At 34.5% G+C, this 21,544-nt stretch overlaps 1 protein-coding gene across 13 annotated transcripts in view; it reads right to left on the minus strand.

The window, feature by feature from the left end:
• Positions 1-21,544, minus strand: part of RALGAPA1 (Ral GTPase activating protein catalytic subunit alpha 1) — a 265,994-nt gene that overhangs the window by 28,829 nt on the left and 215,621 nt on the right. For all 13 annotated transcript variants that reach the window (XM_046007925.1, XM_046007924.1, XM_046007923.1 and 10 more), the window contains 2 exons: positions 5,365-5,523; positions 3,596-3,723 (listed from right to left, as the gene is read on the minus strand). In XM_046007925.1, the coding sequence (XP_045863881.1) occupies positions 3,596-3,723; positions 5,365-5,523 (287 nt within the window). The remainder of the gene's footprint in view (positions 1-3,595; positions 3,724-5,364; positions 5,524-21,544) is intronic.

Raw genomic sequence — 21,544 nt, forward strand, 5'->3', positions numbered from 1 at the left:
ATAACGCAAGAAATGACAAGTGAAGTGAAGGAGAGGTTTCAAAGCTTGAAAGACAGTCATCAATACTGACAGATTACTGTAATTCTGGCTGCCAGCATGATCGATTTGGACAGCATATGACAATCAATATTGTCCTCATTTAGTGAACAACATTAGATTCATAGTTACAGAAGATGTTCCCAGGATAAAATTTAAACTGTATTTAATGATCATAGATAGCACAATTTATGCTGTGGAATCTTAGTGGGTACTTTTATTAGGCATAAAATAACTAACACAGCAGTACAATTATCCAAATATAAGTGAGTTTATTAGATATTCTTTTATCCCTTTATTTTTCTTATGAGGATAAAGTAGTAACTGATGGTTTTCAAAGCCTACTTCTATTTCAATTTCTGTTGTAATTTCTGTTAAGTTCTATTGATCTGTTTTAGAACACATGATTTTTTTCCTTAATGGGAACTTAACTGGATTTCTCAAAAACATATATTTTAAAATTTAATATATTTCGAGATATATATTTATTATTTAAAATTCAAAGCCATCCATATTTCAATATCTTAAAAACACCTAGTTGTAAATTAGTATATAAGGTTGCATTTAAAAATCGAGTAATCTACTTGTATGAAATCACTTCCCTGGACATTTAGAATTAATATAGAACTTTGTGAATCCTTGTAAAAGATGAATATACATTCCTCAGATGAGCAAAGGTTAGGAGCATCTTTATTATATCCTTAAATAGTATGGGGAAATACTTTCCATATAGGTTCTAAATTCCAGCTATAGTCAAGAAAAATTTCTTTAAGCTGTCTGATTTTATGTTTTTACTCTGAGTGTTCTACAAGTGGTTCTGCTGATGGAAATTGCTCATATTTGCTGTGTAAATAAAGTGTTCATGCTTACTCTTTCAATCTGAAATTATCTCTCTTCATCTTAGAAATTTTCTCCAATGTGGTATCTATTAATGTCTCAGCAAGATGAGCTAACTTTTAAAAAACTTCAAGAAACAGGCCTGAAAAATCCAATCCAATCAATTAACCTACCAACCAACCAAACATAAAAACCCAATTAGGCAATTTCTTGGTGTTGGGTACAGTTGTTTTACTATTGACTGTAATCTTTACAGATAAGAGAATTCATTGCTGTGCAAAATAATGTATCCTATTTCATTTACTAAGCACATCCAAATTCATTACCTCATTTAATCTTCACAATAATTCTGAGATGGGTATTATCTTCTTTTTTTACAGACAAAGTGAGGTTTAGAAATTCTGTGAGTAGAGCACGATCACAAGGGAGAGCCTGAGTTAAAATCAGTATTTTTTTTTTTTAAAGATTTTATTTATTTATTTGACAGAGAGATCACAAGTAGATAGAGAGGCAGGCAGAGAGAGAGAGGGAAGCAGGCTCCCCGCCGAGCAGAGAGCCCAATGCGGGACTCGATCCCAAGACCCCGAGATCATGACCTGAGCCGAAGGCAGCGGCTTAACCCACTGAGCCACCCAGGCGCCCTAAAATCAGTATTTTTTTAACTGCAACTCCAGCCATCATACCTCTAAGACAACATGCAAATCTGAAATAGTTCTCAAGAGTATGAATTTAGGTACAGGAAAAAGAAATTAAGCCATAGCCCCAACAAATTAAATTTTGCATTTTTAACTACTTGGTAAGGTATGCATCTTAAATGTTTGTACTTTGGGTCAGAAATAGTTTGTGTTTGCTCAAAAGACTGAGTTCCTGTTTTATGACACAAGAGGCAAACGAGTTTTATACTACAGTCTAATCTCTTTCATCACTTTTCCAAAGAAATGGCAGAGGGCACTAACTTTAGGGATGAACATCAGGATCGGGCAAACTGTAAGTAGGCAAAGGTCAGAAAGAAGACAACCTTAGAGAAGCTGACAATGTGGACAATATTAGTTTACGGGTAATAATCTGTATATTCCTTGAAGGATTAGCTACCTTTCTAGAGATATTCATGAAATAATAAACCAAATCATTACATTTCACAAAGACCACTTCAAATCTGAACTTTCAACTTAACAGTAAGTGAAGATATAACCATCACAAATATGTCATTAAGCTTAATCAATGTACGATGTCATGATCTACCTATAGTTCCATTTCACAGTGTCAGAGTACATGAGAAATTACATAGGAATCAGATTAAGTCAATTTTCATCAAAAGAAGAGAATGTATGTGGCAGACTTAAGATAAATCCATTTCATGTGGAACAGAACACAGGATAGTTTAAAAGTCTTCCTTGTAAAGCTTAACAACTTATTAAGTGAAAGTAAAATAACTGAAATGTTTTTAATCATATAGAAAAGGTACAAGGAAACACAAATTCATTTTAAAAAGGAATATCAGAAAACAATTTAAAATTTAAAACTGTATATATATTGGGGCACCTGGGTGGCTCAGTGGGTTAACGCCTCTGCCTTCGGCTCAGGTCATGATCCCAGGGTCCTGGGATCTAGCCCCATATCTGGCTCTCTGCTCAGTGGGGAGTCTGCTTCCTCCTCTTTCTGCCTGCCTCTCTGCCTAATTGTGATCTCTCTCTCTCTGTCAAATAAATAAAATCTTAAAAAAAACCACAGTGTGTGTGTATATATATATATATATAAAAATATATATATATTTATTTATATATATATATATATGTATATATATATATATTATATGCCAGGCATTGCTCTAAGAGTTTTATACATATTGACTCCTTCAGTTCTCATAACACAATGAGCTAGATGTTATCCTTCTCATTTATAGATATGGAAACTGAGGCTCAGAGAGGTTAAATAATGTGCCCAAGGCTAGATAGGCAAGGAAGTGATGACCAGCATCTGCATCCAGAAATCCGGCTCCAGAAGCCATGTCCTCTCATACTTCCACATCTTTGTTTATCTTGTTCCCTCTGCCTGGAATGCTCTTCTCAATCTCATCCACCCGATTAACTCTATTCATCATATTTCAATATTCAATCCTAACATTTCTCATAAGTGTTTCCTGACACCACTACCCTTCCAGCTGAGAGGCTGCTTGTCATTATACATCCAGAACACTGTATGTAACTCTGTTACAACACATGCACTAAAAACAGCATATTTCCTCAACTAGACTGAATACTTAATGATGACTATTTTGGTTATTTTTATACATCTACAGAGTACCAGCAATACTCTAGAGTATTAGAGTACCCTAATGGGGCTCTAATTAATTAACCAAAAGATAAGTACTGACTAGTAGTATATAAAAGAGGGGCGCCTGGGTGGCTCAGTGGGTTAAGCCTCTGCCTTCAGCTCAGGTCATGATCCCAGTGTCCTGAGATTGAGCCCCACATGGAGCCCTCTGCTCAGTCTCTCTCTCTGCCTGCTTCTCCTCTCTGCCTACTTGTGATCTCTCTCTCTGTCGGATGAATAAATAAAATCTTAAAAAAAAAATACATCATTCAAATGCCATAATTGCTCAAATACTGGGGAGGAACTCTACCATATATCAATAAACAGAAATTCACCTAACACATAAGAAATACTTACCTTGGAAAATAGACATGTATTAGAGTAGAAACGATACTGTTAAAAAGGATACAAGTTTTGATACAATGGAATCAGAGATTTCAGAGCACGGCTTGCGTTTATAGCTGTTGCTCGAACCATAATGGGTAGGACCTTTCCATTCACAATAGCACCATCAAAAAGTGGACCAAAGAAGGGAACCTAATTGAGAATTTAGAACATAATTTTATACTCATATTGGAGAAAAGTTTTAAGAACAACCAAGACATTGCACACAAAAATGCTTCTACTTCCTCTTTAGTTCTTTCTTCGGGAGAAATACTATCCAAATTCAATTTTTTTCCATGATTAACACCAGGATAATAAACAAAAATAAACAAATAAGTAAATGAATAAATAAACAAATAAACAAAAAATGCCAAAGGTCTTCAGGGTTTACTTCAAAAGATTCCCTGACAGTTTTCAAATTTCTGCACCCTCAATTGTACACAAAAATCTAACACTGGAAATAAATTCCTTTTCCTCCATTGAGTAAACACAGTGAAGATAATACATCCTTATTGGCAGCAAGTTCTTCATTATTTTTGTGTGATACCAGCTTTACTATCGAACTTAAAAGACTTTTATTACATGGTTTATTAGGAAAAAAAATCTATGTTTTGGTAATTGGTCAATTTTATCAGATGATTGACAGCTTCAAAGTTATTCTGTTTGAATATGGTTGGTACAAATGACAGCTGAAGGCAAGGATATGAGCTGTGGATAATATAATAAATATTTCAAAAAATATGGCTTTGTGGCCATATGTTGTCCCTGATGCATATTCTTCTTTGATTTTTTATTTTTTTAAAAGATTATTTGAGAGAGAGCAAGCAGAACCAATGAGAGAGAACACGAGTAGGTGGAAGGGTGGGGGGGGGGGGAATGAGGGGAGGTGGGGGTGGGGTGTGGATGTGGGGTGGTCATCAAGCCCAGAACCCTGGGATCATGACCTGAGTGGAAAGCAGATGCTTAACTGACCCTCCTCTTTGATTTTTTTTTTTAAAAAAGAAAAACCTGGGGGTGGGGGGGAGTGGACACTGAAAACAAAACAAAGAAAAAAGAAAAACCCATTAAAAATGTAAGAACCATTAGTAGTTTGCAGGCTGTATAAAAATAGGAAGTAGGCCATAGTTTGCTGACCTCTGATTTAGATAAATCCTAAAAAAATCTGGCTGTAAGCTTAAATTCCCACCTGGGAAACTGAGTCTAATTCAAGGAATTCTAAAGATTCATGATCAACTGTCAAAAAACAGGTTTTCTATAAATTCAAAAACATTCGATTAAAAAAGTAAGAAAGACACCAAAACACTACCACACTTTTTAAATTATTTTGAAAGAAAATACTTCTGCGAGTGTATTTCAGCCCTATGGTATAAGAGATCCAACTAGAATTTTTTTTTTTTTTGACTTTGTAGAACTTTCCTTTATTAAGGAACATGATTAAATAATCATGTAATCCTTAGAAAGCTATATTAACTAAAAATACAGAATGATTACTTCTTCTTGTGTCTTTTTGGAAAGTATAATCATCCTCTTAGTAAAAGGTAATCCTTTTGTGAGTTTGGTAGAATGAACTTCCACTCTGGCACTCCCATTTGAACATAGTTTCTTGCTATTTTTCCAGTTTCAGCTCCTTCTGAACCAGACTTAGACAATTTACATAGGTACCAGAGTCTGTGTCTCACTTCCCCCTGTTTTCACAGCCTGATATGCCTAGTCTATTCCTTCTGAAAGAAAAAACTCACAAATCCCCACAGAGCTCAAAATATATTATTAAAATGTAACATAAGGAGTTCTTACCTCTGGTTTTTTCATTATCTGAATACTGAACATGTGATTTTTCATTGGATATATTACAATAAGGACATCACCAAATTCTGTAGGAATAATTCCTCTCCTGTAGTCTCTAGTATGCTCCGACCAAACAATGTGTACTTCGTCATTTCCCAAATGTCTCAACTGGAAAACCAAGAAAATAGTTCATAGTGCTTTAGAAAAAAGCATATAGCTCCTCATAGAGCAACTGACAATATGCTATACTATACTATAAAAAGATTAAAAGGTAAAGAAATTAAAAAACATAAATTTCATTTGATCATTTTTCACAATGCATGAAACACAAACACTCAAAACATTAGGAGATGCTGCAAAAGACCAGAAAATTTTCAGCGGTCAACAGTCAGTGGGAAGCAGAGAACTTAGAAAAAAAATTCACATACAGCCCAGATTCTCTTCTTTTTTTTTTTTTTTTTTTTTTTTTTATTTATTTTTTTTCAGCGTAACAGTATTCATTCTTTTTGCACAACACCCAGTGCTCCATGCAAAACGTGCCCTCCCCATCACCCACCACCTGTTCCCCCAACCTCCCACCCCTGACCCTTCAAAACCCTCAGGTTGTTTTTCAGAGTCCATAGTCTCTTATGGTTCGCCTCCCCTCCCCAATGTCCATAGCCCCCTCCCCCTCTCCCAATCCCACCTCCCCCCAGCAACCCCCAGTTTGTTTCTTAACTAGCAACTATACTAGTTTCCCACTACCAAACCTTTTACAAGATTGTTTAAATGTTTTTAAAAAGTGAGCGATGTAAGATTCTTCTCCTTTTTTTCTGACCATTCTCTCAAAGGGCTAATGAGCAGTAAAGTTGCCTTAAGAAGGCAACAGGAAGAGAAGGAAAAGAAATAGATAATTCATAAGTTGGGTAAATAATCTATTAAGAGAAGGTTGACTGTATTTGCTTCAACATTTTTCCAGGGTTAATTTGCCTGTGGAATGTTGTATATGAAATTCTTCCAAAGAGACTTCTTGAAATGTGTTAGACTCTCAAGATGTTGTTTAAATATTTGTAGTGCTTACAAAGGTGCTTTTGGCAATCAGAGAGTTAACATTATAGTGCTTAAAATTATAAAAAAAGCAAAACATCCAAGTTGAATTTCTAAGTTACAAGAAAAAAATGAACTTAATACCATTTAGTCTTGAGTTTTCTTCATAGAGATCATTGTATAAACATGTATTTTAATATAAAATTTGGTTATCTTAATTGACTGTCACTGCAAACACTTGAGTCCATTTTTGGTACATATCTCACATAAGTTTTTCTACTACTTTCAGATAAATGGACACACTGTATGTGTGACATGCTGAAGGTTTAGAAGGTTTGGAAGAGAGAACCAGGATAAATGTCATCAATAGTTTTTGATGAGCTAACATACAAGCAATTTTCATTTTTGAAATATGCAATCTACTTGGCTTCAAGACCACAGAGCAGGAAGAAAGTTAAATGTGTGAGTTCAACAAACAAAAAAGAAGTTAGGTCTAATTAAAAAAGGCGCTCTCTTCTGTTACCCTTAGCCCTGGAGATTTTTTGTTTTTAAGTAAGCTCTACGTCCAGTTTAGGGCCTGAACTCATGACCCAGAGATCAAGACTTACTACCAAATGAGCCCACCATGTGCCCCATAACCCTGGAGTTCTTAACCTGGGTTCAAGGGGTCTGTGAATATTTTAAAATTACATGTAAAGTTTTGTGTATTTTTCTGAGGAGAGAGTCTATCAAATAGGAGTATGTAACACAAAAAAACCCAAGAACCAGTGTTCTAGTGGTTTTTAAAGATCCTAACAGCAGTCTATCTAGAAAATCCTAATTACTATGAATGTCATTAATGTATCTGAAAATACAATGGAAATCCCTGAACTTTAACATTTGTATTCCTAAGCAAGAAATGCCCCTCAAATACTTTGATGGATTATAAGACAGTACCCAGGCTGAATCGATAGACCAGAATCTATTATTTAAGAAATATAGTATAAAAATATTTATTTTATTTTAAGGAGACTTTTTTTTTGGGCTTAAGTACATTAAATTTTTTGATTTTTGGAAACCATAAACATACTTATTGCTCTAAATGTATGATGGTAAACCTAACCATCAAAATATTGTTTAAGTTTTAATTCTCATTATTTACACCACACCACACATATGTGTAGACACACACACCCGTTGAACAATATAAATTTAGTACTTGGGCTCTGTGACATTTTTAAAAACCAAACAAATTACACAACTTAGAAAAGTCATGGCTCTATAATTTCATTTTTTAATCAAAATACTTTAAAAATATCCTTCCTATACAGCCATCCCCATGTGTCAGCTTCCCTAATAGGTTTATGTTAACTGAATACAAAAGAAATGTGAAATAAATTTAACCAGGAGGGATGATCCAATCTAATTTTGATACATTAATGTCATATGCTGTACATGTTACAATAGCCGCCAGATCTAATACTAAGCTCCAGGCTATACTGAGATTTCCAAATGGCAGATTGTTCTAAGTGATATCAAGTATAATTGAAGTAATAAACGATAGTAAAAGCTGAGCACACTGTCAGGAAGAATTTAAGTATTTACTTTTTAAAATTAAATGAGTTAGGTTAGGAAAGACAAGACAACTGAAATAATGCAGGTCTCAATTTACAGAAAATTCCTTTTATTTATCTGCTACATTAACCCTTGAACTCTTGCCAAAGCTATCTATAATTTCTAGTGCCCACTTATCTAAAGAAATGGGAGAAAACGGCAACTAAAGTTTTATTGTATAACCAAAGCTTGTCTTCAGATATCTACCACAGAGTCTTAAAAGTCTGTTATAGAAGTTTAATGGAAAAAAACACTATATTTTTTACTAAGACACTGTAATGAAGATATTTGTGGCAAAGAACCACGCATATAACAATGTCATTCTAAACATGTTCAAGCATTCTGAGGGGAAAGCTTCAAGAACATCCTTATCATTTTTTAAAAACTAATTATGTTGTCATGATTAGGCATGTTTTTGTATCTTTAGTTCTTTAAAACCTGCAACACAATAAATGAAAATTGAGAAATTGCTAATTGCTATGTATATCTCATAAGTTTTTGAAAGATTACTGAATGAATTTTGAGTATTAACAGTTAAGAGAAATTTCAGAAGTATGTTTGACATATTTAACACAAATACTTTATATTATATATATAATTATATATATAATATTTCATGTTTATTCCTTATCTCTTATGGACTCACAAGATTGTGTCCTGTGTATACTCTCCAGGTTTTCCTATACTCTGAGAACTCTCAAGGAGTTCCTACCTACATGTTTTTGTACCCAGATACCAATCACTTCTTTTTTTCTTTTAAAATCTTATTTATTTATTTGACAGAGAGAGACACAGTGAGAGAGGGAACACAGGAGGGGGAGTGAGAGAGGGAGAAGCAGGCTTCCCGCTGAGCAGGGAGCCTGATGTGGGGCTTGATCCCAGGTCCTGGGATCATGAGCTGAGCAGAAGGCAGATGCTTAACAACTGAGCCACCCAAGCACCCCACCAATCACTTCATAAAGAGAGTACAAGACTTCTGTACATGGGATGAAACTGCTAAAATGACTGGCAACCAAATGATTCTTCCAAATTCACTTCAAATGCTGCTGAAATAATTTTATTTCAGGGTTTATAATATAGGCTGCAGATTATCATTATCAATTCATGAAGATGAAGTACTTAATGAAATTTGACATCTGTAAAATTGAAGTCCTCAATACATTGTAGAGTATCAGCATTGGAAGAGACCCTAAAGCTCTGATTTCCCACCCAATACAGAACTCCCACTGCAGTATCTCTGACAAGTTAATCCTGCCTCTGTCTGAATACTTCTAGGGTTGGGGTCTTTATACCTTCATGAGTCAGCGCATTCATTTTTAAAGAGCTACAGTCATTAGAACATTCTTTATACTAAGCTAAAATTTGCTTCCTGAAGCTAGTTCTTCTAAAATGAGCCTTACCAAATAAATCCAGTCTATATTTGATATATTACCTTTTCAGATATTTGAAGATTGGCCCAATATGTATCTCAACTTTTCTTTTCCATGTTAAATGTGTCTTTAGAGTTCCTCCTCTTATAGCTTACAAATCTATTCCTTATCTTGGATTATTACCTCAGTTTACCAATGTTTCTATTAAATTGTGGTGTTTGGAATTGAACATATTAATTAATATATGCTCTAATACAATCAGTTCATAGTGGGACACTTCCTCTGTTAACCAAATTATTTCCTGCATTTTTACAAAGTTGGCTCAAATGGAAGTAGTAGTCAATTCAAACCCTTAAGTCTTGTTCTTACAAAGTTCTAAGCAGATAAAACTGACTGCTAGATCTAAAGGGAGAATTTCATATTTATTCTTATTAAATTTTACCTTGCCAAGTTCAGATTATATTTAACCTATCAAAGTCTTTTTTATAGCCTGATTCTGCTATTCAGTGCATTGGCTCTCTCTGACCCAGATTTGGGTTATCCTTAAATTCAATGTCCTGAGGAGATGGGAGTTGAGGGAAATTGGAAGAGGAGGTGAATCATGAGAGACTATGGACTCTGAAAAACAATCTGAGGGTTTTGGAGGGGTGGGGGGTGGGAGGTTGGGGGAGCCAGGTGGTGGGTATTAAGGAGGGCACGTGTTGCATGGAGCACTGGGTGTGGTGCAAAAACAATGAATTCTGTTATACTGAAAAGAAATAAAAAAATTTTTTTTTTAAATTCAATGTCCTGTGTCTTCATTTAGGTTTTAGATAAAAATGTCAAGTGGGAAAGTCTGGGTAACGGCCTTATAGCAAGTCATTATAAATGTTCCTCCTGGTTAAAATAATATCCAACATTTATTAAATTCTTAACTATTCTAACTGCTTTGGCATAACTTAGTTTTAACAACATGCTATGAAGTAAGTATAATTGTTATTACCCCTATTTTTACAGATGAGGAATTGAAACTTAAAAAGATAAATTCATTTGCCTAATGTCACATGACTAGTAAGTGGCAGTCAGAACTGAAACCAAGGCAGTCTAATTCCAGAAACCATACTTTAACCGCCTCCCTGTATGCCTTTCATTAGTAATTAATTTCTGTCTCCAGAAGTGATTATACAACCAGTTATGAACATACTTACTGAACTATTATTAAGACCACATTTCTTCTGCTTGTTCACAACAAACAACTTAGCTAAATGCTTTATACTGTCAATGGCTTTCCCTGATCTGGTAATCCTATTAAAACAAATTCAGTTACTTTGATGTGATTTGTTTTGGTGAACTCATGGTGGCTTCTAGTGATCACTACTTCATTACCTAAGTGCTCACAAACCATCTGTTTAATAATCCTATTTTATCAGGCATTGGCATGGAGCTCATGAATGTTAATTTTGGTAGTTAATGGACTACTTCATGTCCTTTTATGAAAATCAGATGTTTGCCTATCTTAAGACAACAAAATGTTTTCATTTTCCATGATTATTTCAGAGATTATATTCAATTTTAGATTTCCTCAATGCCATGAAATATCATTCATCTGGAACTGGAAACTAGATTTCATGCAAATCTTTCACAAAATCAGCTTACCCTCTGACTTCCCTACCTCTATTGAAAGTACCTAACAACTAATTATAATTACTCAGGGTCAAAATCTGGAAGTCTTCAATTTCTGTTTTCCTTACTATATCAAGCTTTTCATTTTTTTTTAAACATTAGATTCCTTTTTTGTACTTTCCTTCCTATTTCATATACTGTTGTCCTAGATCATATGTTAGTCAATCCTGCATACCTGAACAGTCCATGAGTTCTTAAAAAGCTTCTCCCCTACCATCCACTTTGCTTTATACATTAGCAAATACAGAGAGCTGACTAAATGCATTGTGCTGCTCACATAGATACAATGGTGAAAAAACAAAAAATTAATAATTGAATAATTACTGATATTGATAATCCTCTAAATACACATCTCTGAATGCAAATAATAAAGAAAACTTATCTATAATGGTACTTGAAGAATGCACAGAAGTTAATTAGGTTAGGCAGTTTGGGAGATAGCAGTATACACGCAGAAATTTAAACTGATTAATATTGCTTCCAGCCCTCATTTTTCCTGTTTTCCAGACACCCACACATAGCAAAATAGACACTATCAAATACTTCTCAAGCCTGTTAAAAAAGCATACTTTCATACATTTTAGGATCATACATATTTTCATATGTTTACTTGCTGTCTGGATCATTCATTTTTAGTAATTAAGAAAACCTTCTTGAAACAATAAGCATGGTGTCTAGTATACAATTACCCTAGCAGAGTGGGCACTCAATACACATTGCTGAGTATTAAAAAGACAGTCTTGAAAATGCTTTATTAAAAAAAAAAAAAAAAAAGAAAATGCTTTATTGAAATATGTGACTTCGGTGCAGAAGATGTGTTTGAAAAGACCACAGCTTGAAAACTGGTTTTTGAAATGTCTCAATAACCAACTAAAGAAAGGCAAATCCCTATTGGACTTGACTTCTAATATAACCAGAAGCCTGGTGTATAATTTTCCTTTAAAATATTTTCCATCACAGAAACTCAAGAAAACAAAGCTATTATATTTGGAAATTGTCGGAGTCTGAAGTTTCAGAGAAGCAGCAACAGTTTTTAGACATGTGGGGTGACTTCTTTGGTTACATTTGGACAAACACGAACTTCAGAATTCTCAGAAGAACAGGGGAGGGTGTTTAAGTCTGTATGCTTGTTGTGTTGAAGAAATGGAGAAACAGAGATGGGAAAGGAAAAGGATAATGGGAGAAAGAGAGGAGACTTGAGAAAGGGCTCAGAGAAAGAGGAACTGGAACAAGACAGGATCAGTTTAAATCTAGTTATTACTATAACTTATCTATAAACTATAGCACTTATCTAGGTAAATTTTTTGTCATTACATAGTACACAGCATAAAAACAGAATTATCTGTAATTATGGCATTTATTTAAAGATTCCACTTTGATGGTGACAGGAGGCGTAGTTCTATGAAGAGAATAAATTATGGTAATAATTTAATTTATGGTAATAATTATATAATTATAATAATAATAATTTATATAAATTTATATTTTATATGTATATAAATTATATAAATTTATATAAATTATATAAATAAATACGGTAATAATTTAAGTTACTGAGTGAAGGGGACTTCTTTAGCTAGCATGGAAAGGTCTCTCTGAGAAACTGTCATGTGAATCTGAGAATAGAGCAATGAGAATAAGAAAGCCTGGTGATGTGGAGAAAGAACATTTCAAATGAAAGAACAGTAAGTGCCTACCCTCTGAGATGGGAATGAGTTTGACATGTTGGCAGGTTAGAATGACAGCCATAAGACCAGACTACTAAATGAAAAGGAAAGTGACAGGAGATGTGATCAGAGAGGTAGGCAGGCAGGTGGCCAAATCATGGGGCACTGAAGGCCATAGTGAAGAATTAGAACTTTATTCTACATGCAATGAGGAGCCACTGCTATCGCATCCAAATTACACCTTTGCAGTAGTGAAATAAATTTACTCTGAACCATTTATATTTCCTCATTTCTCTATCCTCTATTCTTATAAAAAGTAGATTTACAGAAATTGGGGGTTAAGGGTAGAGTCTAGAATATTAAAATAGAATTATGTTATGTAAGACTGTTATTTTGGCATTAAAACCATGAGTATATTTCTATACCACTGATTAACTATTATACTAACTACACTTTAACTAAATAATGAAAATTTTATTATTATTTCTTAAATTTGTTTTTGAATTCATTTTTCAGACTATATTTAGCATAAAAATTCTTTGGAAAGTAAACTATATTTCAATTTTATTTCTAGACAAAGAAAAACATTTAAAATTAGAATCAGACTAATCAGCTCAACAAAGTTGATTTATTTGGGAAACTATTGTGACCAAATTCCGAAACAGAAAAGGAAGTGCTGTCCATTACACTAATAATATTTCAGAGGAAACTGACTTAAGCCCCTCTTTCCCCTCTTTTGGGGGGTGCAGGAAATGACAGACTGTAATTCCAACTAAGTAAATTACAATGATCTCAACTTGATCTTCGTAAAACTTCTAACAGGGTGATTCAGCTACTTACAAAGCTTTTAAGTGGCCAGAATAAGGAGACCAAGGAAATGAGACAAGCTCCTGTGAACACTTTATACCAATGCTTACAGTACTTGTGATATTTAAGAGTAAACAGAATAAACTCAGTTAAGTGATTTTTTTTTCCCATCAATCTTCCTCAGATAGAGATAATTTATAGAACAGGTATTTTTGTCTAGGGTTATATGAGGATTTTTGATATAGTAGTGTCTTTCTAAGAGAGTACTTTGTGCAACTGAATATTTGATTAATTTGTTCAAGAAGTATAGTCTATGTTGTAAAAATTCTACTGCTACTGTCTTGAGCCTTGAAAAAGCTTCTCTTCACAAGCAGTAAAACACTATACTTAAACAGGTTCAAGGATATTTACTTCTCATTCTGGGAAAATAAAATGTTTAAAAATAATTTACAAAATCACCACACGATATTTTAAATAAAAAATGAGAACTAAAATTAGTTTCTGTAAGATAGATATAAATGATTTTCTCCTTTCAAGTTTAAAACAAAGAACCAGAGTCATAAATAATTCTAGCTTGCCAGAGGCACAGCTATTTCTTTATTCTGACTGTCGACTACCTAATTTAATTAGAGGTATTAAACTCCATGCTGAGGTCAACAAGCCTTACTTCCTCCAATATTACACTTCAACCAGTGCTCATTAATGTGTCTACTGAATGGATTAACACACCTAAAGATATATCTACAGAGGAAAGGGGGACAACCTAATGATATCCAATTGTTCATTTGTAATAGGACACATGTTCTAGGCCTCAACTTATTACCACTAATGTGGAATTTATTAAATTCAGGAGAAAAAATACCAATACAGAAAGTGATTTTTTATTAAGGAGAACTGGTGTAAGACAACTGGTTACCATGATTAAGTTTAAATATTTAACCTTTCATTAAAAAGAAAGTGATACTATAATAGAGCTAAAATATAAGCCTGTTAGAAAAATCTAACATACTAGGGCTCTGAAGAGCAGATTAAGAAGATTCATAGGGAATTGGGAAGAGGAAAACTCAGTATATAGAGAAAGATAAATGCTAAGGTATTTTTTTTCCCTATAGAAAGAAGGTTTAGAATAGTTACATTGAATTGTGAGATCAGGTATATTTTTCCATTCTACTGAATTAAGTGAAATGTTGCCTCAATTTAGTCCCAACCTGATACAGATTTTATCTTTTTATTTTTTTTTTTTATTGTTTAAAGACTTTATTTATTTATTTGACAGACAGATAGGGAGCACAAATAGGCAGAGGGGAGACGGAGGGAGAGGGAGAAGCAGGCTCTCTGCTGAGCACAGAGCCTGATGTGGGGCTCTATCCCAGGATCCTGGGATCATGACCTGAGCCTAAGGTAGCCGCTTAACTGACTGAGCCACCCAGGTGCCCCAACAGATTTTATTTAAATTGATTTAAATTACCTTAGAAGATAAGAGAACTATACCCTTCCAAAATGATGCTGCTTTATTATGTATTGTTTGTAATTTTGATGGACTTCACTTTTTTTTTTTTAAAGATTTTATTTATTTGACAGGCAGAGATCACAAGTAGGCAGAGAAGCAGGTGGAGAGAGAGGAGGAAGCAGGCTCCCCGCGGAGCAGAGAGCCCGATGCAGGGCTCGATCCCAGGACCCTGAGATCATGACCTGAGCCGAAGGCAGCGGCTTAATCCACTGAGCCACCCAGGTGCCCCGATGGACTTCACTTTTATATGGTAGATGTTACACATGTGAAAGCAGTGACACTGTAACATTTTCTCACTAAAACAAACACTTTAAATTACTTTATGTAAAAAAGCCTATCTAGCAACGTGGGAGATTTGGGGGGTAGGAAAAGAATAAATGAAACAAGATGGGTTCGGAAAGGAGACAAACCATAAGAGACTCTTAATGTCACAAAACAAACAGGGTGGCCAGGGGCGGAGGGGTAGGGAGAGGGTGGTGGGATTATGGACATTGGGGAGGGTATGTGCTATGGTGAGTGCTATGAAGTGTGTAAAACTGGCGATTCACAGACCTGTACCCCTGGGACTAATAATACATTATATGTTTATAAAATTTTTTTTAAATTATATTAAAAATAGCCTATCTAATTAGGGTAAGTATCTTCATTAAAGCAGGCATTAAAAAGAAAACCTAACAGGTATAATTATTACAACAAATAATATACATGCTTGCATTATAAAATTGTAAAAAATTACAAATATATGCTTACATTGAAAAAAGTCCCAATACTTCTGACATCTCAATATTAAACAACTGGAATATTATGCCATGTAACTGTCTGTGTCCTTTCTTCTGATTAATAACTGGAAAAAATACTAGCACTTTTCCAGCTGGAAAATTACCAAATAATTTTAAATTTAGTATTAGATTAAAAGCAAAAAAAAAGTCAGACCTTTTCCTGGGTGTAATGTCACCAAAATGGTGGGCCTGGAAAGCTCCAAGCTTTTGTTCCTCCACAGAAACATTGAAAAAACATGATCATATATACAGAAACCCCTGATTCCACAAAAATATACATGTATTTCAGTAGAGCTGCATAATACAAAATCAACACTTGAAAATCAGTTGCATTTCTATATACTAACAATGAACAAATCAAAAAGGAGATTACAAAAATAATACCATTTACAACTGGACAGAAAAGAATAAAACACTTAATGGAGAAGTTTAACTGAGGAGGAAAACAACTTGTGTATGGAAAACTACAAAACACTTCTGAAAGAATTTTAAAGACTACAGGAGTGAATGGAAAGATATCCCATGTTCATGGAATGGAAATATTGTTAAGAGGATGATACCCAAAGTGATCCAAAAATTAAATGCCATCTCTATCAAAATCCCAACAAGGTTCTTTGCTGAAATAGAAAAAGCCATCCTAAAATTCATCTGAAATCTCAAGAGAACTTGAATAGTAAAAATGATACTGCAAAAAAAGAACAAAGCTGTAGGGCTCACATTACCTAAATTCAAAACTTCCTACAAAGCCACAGTAATTAAAGCATTAAATTAAAGCACCCTCCCAGACATTTAGACCAAAGAAAAATAATACAGAGCCCAGAAAAAGACCCTTGTATATAAGACCAACTGATTTTTGACAAGAGTGTCAAGATCATTCAGTGAGAAAAAGTGCAGCCTTTTTAACAAATAGTGATTGGAAAACTAGATAATCACATGCAAAAGAATGAAGTTAGACCTTTATCTCATGCTATGTATAAAAATTAACTAAAAATGGATTAAAAAATTAAACATAAAATTTAAAATTTGTAAAAATCTTAGAGGAAAACATATGGTCAAATCTTTATCATATTAGATTTGGCTGTGATTTATTGAACTGACACCAAAAGCAGAGACAACGAAATAAAAAACTGATAAATTGGACTCCATCAAAATTAAAACTTTTGTGCATCAAAAGACACTATCAAGAGTGAAGACAAGCCACAAAGTGGGAGAACATATTTTCAAATCATATATCAGATAAAGGATTAAGATCTAGAAGAACTTCTATAATTCAACAATAAAGATGCAAACTACTTAACTAAAAAATGAGTTATAGACTGAACAGACATTTCTCTAAAGAAGATACAGAAATGCCAATAAGCAATGAAAAGATTCACATCACTAGTCATTAGGGATATGCAAATCAAAACCACAATGAAATACCACTATGCATCTATTAGGATAGCTACATTTATTTTTTTAAATTATTTTTTATTTTTATTTTTTTAATTTCTTTTTAGCGTAACAGTATTCATTGTTTTTGCACCACACCAGTGCTCTATGCAATACGTGCCCTCCATAATACCCACCACCTTATTCCCCCAACCTCCCACCCCCCGCCCCTTCAAGACCCTCAGGTTGTTTTTCAGAGACCATAGTCTCTCATGGTTCACCTCCCCTTCCAATTTCCCTCAACTCCCTTCTCCTCTCCATCTCCCCATGTCCTCCATGTTATCTGTTATGCTCCACAAATAAGTGAAACCATATGATAATTGACTCTCTCTGCTTGACTTATTTCACTCAGCATAATCTCTTCCAGTCCTGTCCATGTTGCTACATTTATTTTTAATGGAAAAATAACAAGCATTGGTGAGGATATGTAAAAATTGGAATCCTTGTGGATAGATTGTGGGTACAAATGTAAAAATGGCAGTCACTGTGGAGAACAGTTTGACAGTTCCTCAGAAAGCTAAACATACAATTTCCATATTACCTAGGAATTTTATTCATAGGAATCTATGTAAAAGAACTGAAAATAGGGATTCAAAAAAATACTTACATAACAATGTTCATTGCAGCATTATTTTCAATAGTCAATAAGTAGAAACAATACAGTGTCTATCAGATGAATAAATAAAATACAGTATATACATATAACAGGATATTATTCAACCACAGAACGGAATGAAATTTTGACACCTGATATAACATGGATGAACCTCGAGAACATTACATTAAGTGAAATAAGAGAGACACAAAAGGACAAATACTGTATGATCCCACTTACATGAGGTACCTAATACTGGCAAATTCCTGGAGAGAAAAAGTATACTAGAAGTTACCAATGGCTGGGAAAGGGGGGAATGGAGAGTTATTGTTAATGGGTAGAATCTGTGTTTGGGAAGAAAAAGTTCCGGGATTTCCAGTTTCTAGTCTGGTACCTAAGAAGCTTACAAATTGCTACTCTGGGGGCACCTAGGTGGCTCAGTTGGTTAAATGTCTGCCTTTGGCTCAGGTGATGATCCCAGGGTCCTGGGATTGAGCCCCAGTCAGGCTCCCTGCTCAGCGGAGAGTCTGTTTCTCCCTCCTCTGCTCACATGTGCACTCGCTCTCTCTCTCCCCCTCTCAAAATAAATAAAATCTTAAAAAAAAAAAAAAAGAAAGAAAGAAGAAAGGAAAAAAAAGAAGTTGCCACTTTGTCCTAACAAGTAAAAAGCTAACCAAAATTAAAAAACCAAATACTCTTCTTAGGTCAGAGAAGTGAGGTCACAGGCAAACTGCTGCCCCCAAACTGGACAGACATGCAAAAATGGAGGATGACAATGAAGCAGAAAACTCTGTAGGAACTTGTAGCAAGGTAGGAAAACATAAATTATAATTGGAAATTCCTGAAGACTCCGTGTGGACAGGTCTGAGACACTGAAGATGCATTAAAACAGAGTTAGAAATGGCAGAGATGATAGAATTACAACCATGATTAAATACATGTTAAGTAAGGGTGCTAATGGAAAGAGTAGACAACATGCAAGAACTCATGAATGATGTAAGCAGAGAGATGGAAATTTTACGAAGAATCAAAAAGAAATGCTAGAGATAAAAACCAACATAACTGAAATGAAGAATGCCTTTGATGACCTCATTAGTAAACCAGACATGGCTATGGACACAATCTCTGAGTCTGATGATATAACATCAGAAACTTCTAAAACTTGAAAAGCAATGAGAAAAAAGACTGGGGGGAAAAACAACCCAGAATATTCTAGAACTGTGGGACAACCACAAAAACTGTTACACGAAAGGAGAAGAAAGAGAGAAAGAAAGAGAAGCAGTATTTGAAGCAATAGTGACTAGAATTGTCCCCAATTAATGTCAGACACCAAACCACAGATCCAAGAAGCTTAGGGAACACTAAGTAGGATATATGCCCAAAAAACTATACTTAGGCAAATTGTCAATCTTCATAAAATCACAGATAAAGAAAAAAAATCTTAAAAGAAGCCAGAGTTAAAAATACATTTTATTTATAGAGAACCAAAGAAAAGAACAATACCTGACTTCTCCCCTGAAACCATGCAAGTAAGGAGAGAGTGGAATGAAATAAATTAAAGTGTTGGGAGAAAAAACTACTAACACTTAGAAATCTTTATTCTGTAAAATTATCCTTCAATAGTAAAGGATAATAAAGACTTTCTCAAACAAAAATTGAGGGAATTAGTTGCCAGTAAACCTATCTTACAAGAAATTTAAAAGGAGTTCTTCAGAGAGAAGGAAAGTGATACAGGTTAGAAATTCAGATCTACATAAAGAAAAGCACCAAATAATCAATAACTGAAGGGAAAAGAAAAGCTTTTATTTTTCTTATTCTTAACTGATCAAACAGATCAGAGTTTGTTCAGAGTAATAATAGCAATAACATGTGATTATGTATGCTTAGGTATATTACCTGCTTATCTATAAGTAAAATGAATGAAAGCAATGATATAGGGATAGGATGGAAAGATTAAATATACTGTGTTATTTATAAGGTACTTGCAGTATCCATGAACCAGCAAAGTATTATTTGAAAGTGGACTTGGATTAGCTCTAAATGTACAGTACAAACTCCAGGGCTATAACTAAAAAAAATTAAGAAAGGAAAGTAGTATAAGTGATATGGTAAGTGGGAGAAAAAATGGAATCTTATAAAATGCTCAGTTACCACAGAAGGCAGAAAAAGTGTGGAATACAGAAATAAGAGCAAAGAACAGGATAATAAATAGAAAAAAGTAACAAATGTGGTAAATATTAATCCAACTATATCAATGCTCACTTTAAATGTCAGTAGTCTAACTACACATTAAAAGACAGAGATTGTCAGGGGCACCTGGATGGCTCAGTGGGTTAAAACCTCTGCCTTCGGCTCAGGTCATGATCCCGGGGTCCTGGGATCGAGCCCCACATCGGGCACTCTGCTCAGCGGGGAGCCTGCTTCCTCCTCTCTCTCTGCCTGTGTCTCTGCCTACTTATGATATCTCTCTCTGTCAAATAAATAAATAAAATTAAAAAAAAAAAAAAAGACAGATTGTCAGAGTGGATCAAAAAAATAAGACCCATCTATTTGTTGCTACAAGAAAACCAGTTAAAATATTAAGACACATACAGATTAAAAGTAAAGGGATGGAGAAAAATACCATGATAACACCAATAAAAAGAAAAGTGGGAGTACTATATTAATTTCAGACAGAGCAGATTTCAAGGCAAGGAAAGTTAAAGAGAGGCATTACGGAATGATAAAGAGGTTGATACTCCAAGAAGACATAACCCATCCTTCATCTGTATGCACCTAACAACAGAGTGTCAAAATATGTGAAGCAAAAACTGACAGAACTGCAACTAGAATAATCCACTATTGTAACAGGAAACCTTAATAGTCCTCTATTAGAAATGGAGAAATCCAGCAGGCAGAAAACTGGTAAGGATATAGTTGAATTCAACAGCTCCATCAATCAACTGGATACAATTGACATTTATAGACTACTTCCTCCAACAATAGTAGTTACACATTCTTCCCAGAATCACATGGAACATTCACTAGATGGACTATATTTGGGCCATAAAACACACCTTACCAAATTTAAAAGACGAGAGATCACACAATGTCTGTTTTCAGACCACAATGGAATTAAACTAGAAATCAACAACACAAAGATAGCTGGAAAACCCCCAAATACTTGGAGATTAAATAATATACTTCTAAATAACACATGGATCAAAGAATTCTCAAGAGAAAATAAAAAATATTTTTAACTAAATGAAAATGTTCTGGAAATGGATACTTGTGATAGTTGTACATTATAAATGTTTATGCCAATGAACATTTAAAAATGGTTAAGATAGGGCTTCTGAAAAGATGATGGAGTCATCATATCCTAAACTTACCTCATCCCACAGGTACAGAGATAATAGCCACATCAGTGCAGAACAGACTTTCCACAGTTAACAGGGCAGAAGAGACCACATCAAAAAGGGTAGAAGGAGCAAAAATAGGGGTGGAAACTCCCCCTTCCAGTATTCTCCCCACTCTGCATGAGACTAATCATAAATGAGAGCGACACTATACAGACATGGAGAAGAACAAGAAGATAAGACACCCCTTAAGAGCACAGGGAACAAACCCCTGCCCAATGTGTTCACAATAAGCAAAATGGGCCACTGTAGTTGACTGGACTGGATACAAATGCAACTCAGTCACAACTGCAGGGAACACACAGCCCACAGAAAGATACTGCTGAAATGCCTGGTTCTAGTGATGAGGGG

The sequence above is a fragment of the Meles meles genome, chromosome 6, assembly GCF_922984935.1.
Source record: "Meles meles chromosome 6, mMelMel3.1 paternal haplotype, whole genome shotgun sequence".
Classification (NCBI taxonomy): domain Eukaryota; kingdom Metazoa; phylum Chordata; class Mammalia; order Carnivora; family Mustelidae; genus Meles; species Meles meles.